This window comes from Castanea sativa, chromosome 3 (genome assembly GCF_040712315.1).
Source record: "Castanea sativa cultivar Marrone di Chiusa Pesio chromosome 3, ASM4071231v1".
Taxonomy (NCBI): domain Eukaryota; kingdom Viridiplantae; phylum Streptophyta; class Magnoliopsida; order Fagales; family Fagaceae; genus Castanea; species Castanea sativa.
Genome location: NC_134015.1, coordinates 52,955,760 through 52,965,299, shown reverse-complemented (window position 1 = coordinate 52,965,299; position 9,540 = coordinate 52,955,760). Strand labels below are relative to the sequence as shown.

The 9,540-nt window shown below is 34.6% G+C and overlaps 1 protein-coding gene across 2 annotated transcripts; it reads left to right on the top strand.

The window, feature by feature from the left end:
• The first annotated feature begins 2,024 nt into the window (after window positions 1-2,024).
• On the top strand, window positions 2,025-9,125 carry LOC142628242 (transcription factor MYB124-like). 2 transcript variants are annotated; one of them, XM_075802303.1, is made up of 13 exons: window positions 2,025-2,207; window positions 2,485-2,971; window positions 3,081-3,127; window positions 3,252-3,308; window positions 3,450-3,522; window positions 3,879-3,934; window positions 4,020-4,199; window positions 4,283-4,464; window positions 4,701-4,849; window positions 5,224-5,366; window positions 5,455-5,675; window positions 5,787-5,932; window positions 8,368-9,125. In XM_075802303.1, the coding sequence occupies exons 2-13, from the start codon at window positions 2,876-2,878 to the stop codon at window positions 8,476-8,478; spliced, it is 1,461 nt and encodes a 486-aa protein (XP_075658418.1). In that variant the 5' UTR covers window positions 2,025-2,207; window positions 2,485-2,875; the 3' UTR covers window positions 8,479-9,125. The 2 variants fall into 2 exon arrangements, with proteins under 2 accessions (XP_075658418.1, XP_075658417.1); XM_075802302.1 differs by having other exon boundaries at window positions 4,698-4,849.
• The last annotated feature ends 415 nt before the right edge of the window (window positions 9,126-9,540 follow it).

Sequence of the window (9,540 nt, the reverse complement as noted above, 5' to 3'; positions counted from 1 at the left end):
CCTTGTAGAAATAAGGGAGGATGGAAAAGAATGTGGGTTTAGTTTTCCACTTAAGCTCATTAGAATCCATCCTTCCAAATTGGGAGGAAAAAAATGTTGTTTACATGGAATTTAGTATTTTGACCATTTTAATTAGAGAAGTGCTACGTCCACAACATTTTCACAACAAATCATAAGTGGGTTATATTACTTCTAATTTGAACCTACAATTGAAATTACTTTTCTACTCTACCAATAACAACCTGTAACAATCTGCCATATATGATTTATTGTGAAAATGTTATGTACATAGCATTTCTCTTTTAATTACGATATTTTTTTGTCCTATTTTAATGTGATAAGAGTATAATAATGAATTTATTTAAATCAATTTTCTCTCATTTTTACCAAACATAAATGAAGAAAAACCGAAACATTTTCTATCGGTCTACTTTTCAATCTTCTCACTTTTTCATCATTCTAATCAAATGGGAGCAATTGATGATGATCATACTTGAAAGACAAAGAAAATAGATTGGTATCATTGGTCTACAAGCCCAACTGCAAAACTGAAATATATTCCAATAACATATCCTTTGGCACCAACAGAAAATTTTTGAACTTTCAAAATCTATGAATTCACATTCACAGTTCCACTCCACACATTATGAACTTGTCAATGGGGGATGGCTAGAAGCGCCTAGAGCGTGAACAAAATTCACATGACGAGAGATTTACCCCAACTCAACATGAAATCAATTAAGAAACACGCTCCAATCAGACCCAAAAATTTTGCTGTCCCCAAATCTGACCCACACACCACTCCCAATCATAGCAGAGCGTCCCCAACACTCTCTCCAAGACACGTGGTGGCCAGCACACCCCCACAAGCATATTGAAAGTGTAACTTGCTAAAATACATGATTGATTCGATGACATAGATGAAAAGCAAGCGAAGTGAGTAACCAAAACAAGCATTGAATTGAAATAGATATATTGAGCTGTGATTGTGAAGGTTAGGTCACGTAGATCATCGCGTACCCTTTAAAAATCACCAAAATTCAAACTATGACAAAGTACACAAAGCCAAACCAAACCAATCCATACATGAAATATATAAATACATGAATATTATTAGGAACATAAAAAATTATTAACGGCTAATGTGACAAGTTGATGTTATTATTATTATTCAATAAGTACAGCAATAGATGAAAATAATGGATGAAAAGGTCCTTATAATAAGCGGGTTCCAGTTGATTCAATTGAAAAAGTCTCTGGTGGTTTTAAATATGAGATCAGGGATTCAATCTCTCGCATACCCCAAAAACCAATTGATGCCTTAGTCTGATGATAAAAAATATAATAACTAGAAACAAATGTTATAAGTTGAAACTTTATAAAAAAAAAAGCCACTCTAATAAGGGAGAGGAGTTATATCACTCAACTATAAAAGATTTTTACTACTTAGTGTCTGTTTGACATGATTAATTTTGCCAACTTATTTCACTATTCAGCTTATTTTTGCTACTATTTATGGGTCCCACTGTACTTTTTGGTATTATTCATGGGTCTTACTATACTATTTCAGCTAACTTTTACCTTTATATATAGTACTTTCAGCAAAATAAGCGGATCTCAAAGTATCATCACTTTTATATGGTCTCACTTGTTGACACCAGTTTTTTTAACACCTATCACACCTTGCCACCTAAACCAGTAAAAAAAAAGTTAAAATCTTTCTACATGTATATATAATTATTAAAAATATGTATCCCCTTAGTAGAGTATAATATTGATATACGATAATTATATGCAACAAAAAAAAGAAAGAAAAAAAAAAAGTAGAAATATGTGATAATTTTGGTGAAGAAGGTGGGGATAGTCCACGCCCCCATTCATTAATGTTATCTCATGGAATTCAGCGTTATTTTTTTTTTCAAACTTCCCCTCATACCCGCGCACTAAGCAAAAGAATCCGTTGATTTAAATTATTATTTATTTATTTTCTCTCATTAAAACAAAATAAAAAACCCTGCAAGTGTGTGTCTTTTCAAAAAGCTACAGATCATCATTCACATCATACATACACAAAACACATACTCATCTCTCTTTCTCTCACTACCTTTCTCTCTCTTAAATCTCCCAATCCAAACAGTGTTTATTCTCAGAGACAACAACAACACCAACAGCAACAACAACTGAAACAGAACACAACACAACTCATCGTAAGTTGTCTTCAGATCCCCATTTTTGTCTTTTCTTTTTACTACTAACATTATAAGTACTACACTTGTTTGAAAAACGGTTTCTTGGTTTTCGAGAAAAAAAAAAGTGTATTACTAAGTGGATCCAACCCAATCCAATCACATACAGAGTTTTCTTTTTCGCAAGTACTAGTACTACTAACAAGTCGTATGCCATTTTTGGCTTCAACTCTCTCTCTCTCTCTTCATATATGTCTTTTGATTTCGGTGGTCGTGTTTTTTTTTTGATTGAATCCAGGATATAGCGTGGACTCAAAAGTTAGAATCCAAGGCAATTTTTTTGGTTTTAGTTTTATAGAGCTTTTCAGAGAGAGAGAGAGAGACAGAGTCTGAGCTTTGTGATTGTATTTATTGCCTACGACACCGTTTGAAGCAAATAGTCTTTGTAAAGATTAAAGAGAGAGAGAAAGAGAGACGGAACGGTGTGGTTCCTTTTTGGGTTTTTGAAAAAAATTTCTTTGCTTTTTTTTTTTTTTTTTTAAAGTTTTTTTTTTAATGTTATATAACTCTCACACCATAAAGGTTGGCTTAAAAAGAGTGAGAGCGTCCAAGAGAGAAAGTGAGTGAGTCATAGAGAGAGAGAGAGAGAGAGAGAGAGAGAGAGAGAGTCACAGTGACTAGTAAAAACAATGCAAGAGAGTATGAAGAAGAAGAAGATTAATAACAACAACAGCAACGAAGATTCTAAGAAGAAGGAGCGTCACATTGTTACGTGGAGTCAAGAGGTTTGTCTGAGTGACTGTGTGTCACCCACTTTTATATATTTTAATATTTGATTCTCTGTTTACTTTCATTTTGTGATATACATAACTAAAAGGGTATTTGAATTTGCAGGAGGATGATATACTCCGTGAACAAATTGGTCTTCATGGAACAGAGAAGTATGGATTTCTTTCTTTGTTTGTGTGTGTACAAAAGAAAAGGGTCTCTTTCGTTTTTGTTTATGAAGTAAAGTACTGTTAATTGATGAAATATAATGAGTTTGTTTGTAATCCATGAATGTAGTTGGGCGATTATTGCATCAAAGTTCAAGGACAAAACGACACGGCAGTGTAGAAGAAGGTAGGTTAGATTGACAATGATATATATCAATTGGCACCTTCTCTCCTTATAAAAGAAAAAAACAATATGGTCCTCTGTTTTGTCCTGTTATTTGTTTTGATGCTTATTAGCCTTAATCTTATATGGTTGGCAATGGTGCAGGTGGTATACATACTTGAATTCTGATTTCAAGAAAGGCGGGTGGTCGCCGGAGGAGGACCTTCTCTTATGTGAGGTAATTGATGAAGTTCAAATGGATTTTTTTTTTCCTTTTACTTTTTAATTTTTTAATTTTTTAATTTTTTAAAAGGAATATAATGTTTAAGAGGAAATGTTGTTTTGTTTTAGTATTTGTTTGGTTATCACATGTTTTGCTAGTCCTAGCAGCTCATTATTTGAGTTAATGGTGTCGCAAAACCTGTTCTTTAGGTACAGTTAAAAGTTTTGTTATCTTTTTCTGCTTTTCAAAAGCTAAGCAGGAAAAAAGAAAAAGAAAAAAAAAAAAAAAAAACCCAGTACAGTTTTAGTTTAGCTAAGTATTAACCAATTATTGGATGTGCTTGTGATCTAATAATTCGCGATGATCTGCAGGCTCAAAAGATGTTTGGTAACAGATGGACAGAAATTGCAAAGGTGGTTTCAGGCAGGTAGATAATAGTTCCTCTTCTGTTCTTTGAAAAAGTTTCTACATATATATACAGTTGAGTTTAATTCATTATGGTGGCTATGCAGAACGGATAATGCTGTGAAGAACCGTTTCTCTACCCTGTGCAAGAAGAGAGCAAAATATGAAGCCTTAGCAAAAGAGAATGCTAGTTCATACATCAATTCAAATAACAAAAGGGTTGTACCCCAAAATGGATATAATACAGATAGAACTTCAGGGACTACAGCACCCTTAAAGAAGATGAGGTACAGTAAAAGTTGAATGCAGATATATAATATAGCATTTGTGCTTAACAAAGTAGAAGAACTCATTCTTTTTGCAATCTCAGGAGGACCCACATCTCTGATTTCACAGAGAATTACAACTTAAGAGACAGATCACATAAGCCATGTGGAACAATAAATCAGCAGCTAAGAGCTCCTTTTGCTGTTTTGGTTCAGAACTTCCACAATATTAATAACTTGCCAGCCCAACATCAAGTCAACAGTGCCAAGGAAGTCCTCAATGATGGTAATTCACCTATAGAAAAAACAGATTTTTTGTTTAGTGCCTGTGCTTCAGATTGCTCTGGCAAAACCTAAGAAGCACATTAGTAGAAAAAGTTTGAGAATAGGACATCATTTTTCAATGTAACCAACACAATGCAGTCTAATTTTTACTCTGAAGGTTTTGTTTTCTGCTGGTTATTTGTTTTCTTCAGTCAATCTTTTGTAGAAATTGATATTACTCTTCATTTTATCCAGAAGCAGCTCAGAATGATAAGATTCAGGGTACATTTCTCAAAAAAGATGACCCAAAGATAACTGCTTTGATGCAACAAGCAGAATTGCTCAGCTCACTCGCACTTAAAGTTAATACAGAGAACACAGACCAAAGTCTTGAAAATGCTTGGAAGGTTAGAAATAATTTTGCATTTGCTTTGATTTCATCGCATCCAATGTTTTTCTCTAGGAAGGGTCCACTGAGTTGGATAGGACCAATATTAAAGTACATATGGTTTGCATATGTAGGATTCACTTAGTTCAATTCCAAGCATCAATTAAATGAATGCAGTTTTTTGGTTCATAATGCCCAAACCAGTCCAAATGAGAATAATATCATCAACATCATATTAGTTGAGTCTTGGTTGAAATCTCAGTATTTGCTATATAAAAAAAATATAGATTGCTTCTGTTTAAACTTTAAAGCCACACATATGTGCTTTGTACTTTAAATATGATGCACATCAGAGTTTTCATTTTCTCTAATATTTATTAAATATTATTTCAGGCTCTTCAAGATTTCCTGAACCGAAGCAAAGAATGTGATATTCTAAATTATAGATTCCCTGATATTGATCTTCAACTTGAAGATTTCAAAGATTTGGTAGATGACTTAAGAAGTTGTAATGAGGGAAGTCAACAATCCTGGAGGTAGTACATATGGTTTTAACTAATATTCAAATTTAATATTTTTCCCCTTTTTGGTTTCAGCATCTAAGTGTTTATAAATATTGTTTAGGCAACCTGATCTGTATGATGAGTCTCCTGGTAGCTCTGACTACAGTTCAGGATCAACTCTCCTGGTGCATTCAGCTGGTAACAAACTGGAACAAGGACACGCTGAGATATGTTCACTGCATCAGGATATTGGAACTGGGTCAGAATCAATTCATATTGAAGAGCAAAAGGATGTTGGCGAATGTGAGAATGGGGTTATTTCTGGTGCAACCCCAAAGCAAGGTAATAAAATCTTATATGGAATACAAGGACCTACAAGCTTTCTTTTATTTTTATATATGACATCACCTGACTAAGTTAGAATTAATGATAAAATATCTAATCTTCTTGCAGGGATTTTTATGTGTTGTGATGAACAACCAAACAATGATGGAGTTGTTTGTGTCTCATCAAGTACAGACTTTGGTTCCCCTCTTCAAGTAACCCCACTGTTCAGATCATTAGCAGCAGGAATTCCTAGCCCCAAATTTTCAGAAAGTGTAAGTTATCCTAAAACTATGATTCTAACAATACAATACCGTTGGTGGTATGGCATTCCATAGCAGCAGTAGAAAGAAGTCTCAATAATTCATTTTAGTAATAGCTGTAAAACTTGCAAGGTTGTCAACTTTCAAGCTGACTGCTGAAAAATTGACAGTAGTAGTAATGGTCTGGGACTTATTGAATAGTGCAGGGGTAGAAGAGAAGGCTGGAGAAAGATAAGAGTCTACTGATTCTCATCAGCTGCAGTTTATAGTCACTATATAGCCATTATAAAGAATTAGTAAGGATTTAAGACTAATTATAAGCCAAACAATTTGAGTGTATCTTTTGTCAAGGAAAGGGAACGAAAAGAGTTAGGAAGACCTAAAATAATACTAGTAGCCAATGAGCTATCATAATAATGGGCTAGAGGGTTCACTGGGTGTGGTCGTGGGTTCAAGACCTATTAGGTGTGTATGTAGTTCATAAATAAAGGACATCTTATTTAAGGAGGTGACAAAGAGTAGGATTTTATATAGGAGAGAATAGTGAAAAAGAATACATGTGAATGATTCCAATTGGTTTGTTTAGGATCTACTACCGACCTCATAGTTTTGGGACTAGGGCTTTGTTGTTGTTGTTTTGTCAGGTGAATGGTGGTTGTGGTATTTTGTGCAATTAGAGATGGTGATGATGGCTAAAGTTTCTGAACAGAAACTATCAAGCACAAGTGGAACTTTTGAGTCTACTAATGATAAAGCCATATATTGGACAGTAAATATTAGAAGTTGCAGTAATTATTAAGAATGAAACCAATAATACAAGTCTAGCAGTAGCAGTTATTACCATTTTAGCATATGGAATACCTTGCTTCTGGGGCCATAAAAAGAGGAAAAAGGGGTGGGGGGGTTGGGGTGGGCACATGAGAGAAGTTGGAGAAAAGATTATGAAAATTGGGAAGGACTATCCATGCAAAACAGAACTAAACTAAGAAATCATAGTGACTTGGATGAAATCAACTAAAATAGTTGCAACTTGCTTTTCTTTACTTAGTAAGCATCTTTGATAATTAATAATTGCAAATTCTTCAAAATGAAGATAATCAGATAGCTAGGGTTCAAGGGATACTCCTGTAGCTCCAGCTCCTCTTGTAGTGCCTTGGCAATGGGGTTTGAACCCCACCAGCCCCCTCCCCCTATTTTACCTATCAAAAAAATAATGAAAAAAGTTGATCAGAAAGCTGCTGCAGAATCAGGATGTATATCACGTTATCAAGTCCAACATGTGTAATACAAGATTTAGGTAAAACCTAGCCAATGGCAATGCACTGATGAGCGGCATGAGCCTGACAGAAAATAGAAATAAAAAGAGAAAAAACATTGAAATTGCTTGTTAATTATACAGGACTACAAATCCTGCACAACTATAAATCCTGTTGACACATCATATATAAGAACTCTAGATTTTTAACCTTGACCAAAATTTTAAGTGCTTCATTATGCTTTGAATTATTTCACGCATCAAGATTTGATGGAAAATTGAAGTTATATGACAATATTATAAAGCAAGAGTGTAAGATGTTCTACTCTCCACTTAAATAAAACAAACTCTGTTACTACTATAATAATCCTTTCAGAGAATCTTAGAGCCAGCTTGTGTGCTTTTTATGCCTCTTCTTCTATATTTCTGTATCCTATTGTGGCCATAACTCTCTACCTTTTTTTCATATGTTCAACTTTACTGTTGTCTCACAACAAATCAAGCAAATACTACAGATTGCATAAATGCATAGCACTATGTTCAAAAGGAAAAATGGGGTTCAAGGGATACCCCTGTGGTTCAAGCCCCTCTTGTGGCGGTGGGCACTGGGGTTTGAAACCCACCAGCCCTTATTTACTCAGAAAAAAAAAAAGTTTAAAAGGAAAAAATCATGGCAGTAAGTCAAGTCTATATATCTGAGCAACTGTCAAAATGCCCCAAGTACTTAAAGAGTCATCATTGCTTCTACAGAAGCCTTCATCTTAGTGTGATATATTGTCTAGGTCATGCATATATTTGAAGAGGCTCAGTTAGGCCAAGTGGGATTGTAGATGTTGCTTTGAATTAATTAATCTATGTCGCAACAACTTAAATTGAAAGGATGATGAGTTGTTTACATTTAGCTGAAAGTTTAATTCACCCCTATTCCTGGAGAACACTCTTTGCACATTAGTTTGTTAGTCAAGGATAAGATATCAAACTCAATAAATGGGTCATACGAATTTTCTAGTGCAAGCACTGCCCCTTCCATGTATAGATAATTTCCTTTGTTTTCACAATGAGGGGCTGGAGAACAGGAGAAGCTAGAAGAAAAGATCAATTAGAGTTACTCATAATAATTTACTTCTATGTATTGTGTTAGTGTCAGAATTTGATCAAAGACTTACCACTTACTTTGTTGCATTTTTTTCAGGAAAGGAGCTTCCTACTAAAAACACTTGGAATGGAGTCCCCTTGCCCCAACCCAAGTGCTAATCTTTCACAACCACCAACCTGCAAAAGAGCCCTCCTCCAGAGTCTATAACCAACCTTTCTGATTTACCTCACAATAGAAATGCTATGTGGTCCAGATCCATTATTGAGTTCTCATCTTCTCGTTTGAATTCAGTTTCTTCGGATTGCAGCAATTCCGGCCTGAAATTTTACATAGGCATGTCAAGATCTGCAATCCAAGACCCCCAGATCTAGAATGTTATGGTGCATTCTGGCATTCTCCTACACATCTAACGTGTTCTGCATTTTTTGTTCCCCACCAGGGTTCCTACCTAGATACTTACATGAAAACTACTGTGTTTGGTGTGTCATCCCTTTTGTTTTTTCCTTGAGCTTTAAGGTTTTGGGTGTTCCAGTTTTTGGTCTTGATTTATCATTTGTACAGAACCTGTTATATAATCCCTAGTCATTCAGAGTGTAATTATACATCGGCAACTCGCCTATATCCGACCTAGGATTGATGATGAAAGATATAGAGGAAAGAGAAAAAAGAAAAAAGAAAAAAAGAAGAGTAAAGGAGGATTAACCAGTTGAAATGGATTCCTATTTGTTTGTTTTTGGGTGTGCAAAGGGTATAGAATAAGTCCTTATTTTTTATTTTTTTCCCCCTGATTTCTGATGTAATGAAACTTAGTATGAATGGATTGGAAATGTATTCTGGTTTTGGTGTGCACATAACTCTTCTTGTCTATTTTGCTTCTCTTGAATTAATGCATGATCATATGTCTACATGAAATTGTTAACTATAAAGTGACAATTCTGCAGCAGAAAGCACAAGAAACATGCACACTCGCATAAGCATCAATTACAATTTTAAAATGTAACCCAACATTGAGATAGGAACTCATAGTTAAAGTTTACCATTTTATAGCATTATCATATATCATCTCCTTTCTCTCATTTCTTTTAAAGACCCAGATGGCATATCAAGGCAAACAATTCATCTAAACAAAGAACAAAGAGTTTTGTTTCTTTCCCTATCAAAGAAATCTACAAAACTAAAGAGAGAAATGGAATGCTTACTTACATGGAGTATAGTGTACCTTATCTTCTTGTCTGGCTGAGGCATTGGAGTTCAGTTTCTGAGTTTTCT

Coding starts and splice junctions, on each gene's coding strand:
- LOC142628242 (XM_075802302.1), top strand. CDS start 2,876: ATGCAAGAGAGTATGAAGAAGAAGAAGATTAATAACAACAACAGCAAC. Junction 4,200..4,282: donor GCACCCTTAAAGAAGATGAG/GTACAGTAAAAG, acceptor TTGCAATCTCAG/GAGGACCCACATCTCTGATT. Junction 5,676..5,786: donor TGGTGCAACCCCAAAGCAAG/GTAATAAAATCT, acceptor ATCTTCTTGCAG/GGATTTTTATGTGTTGTGAT.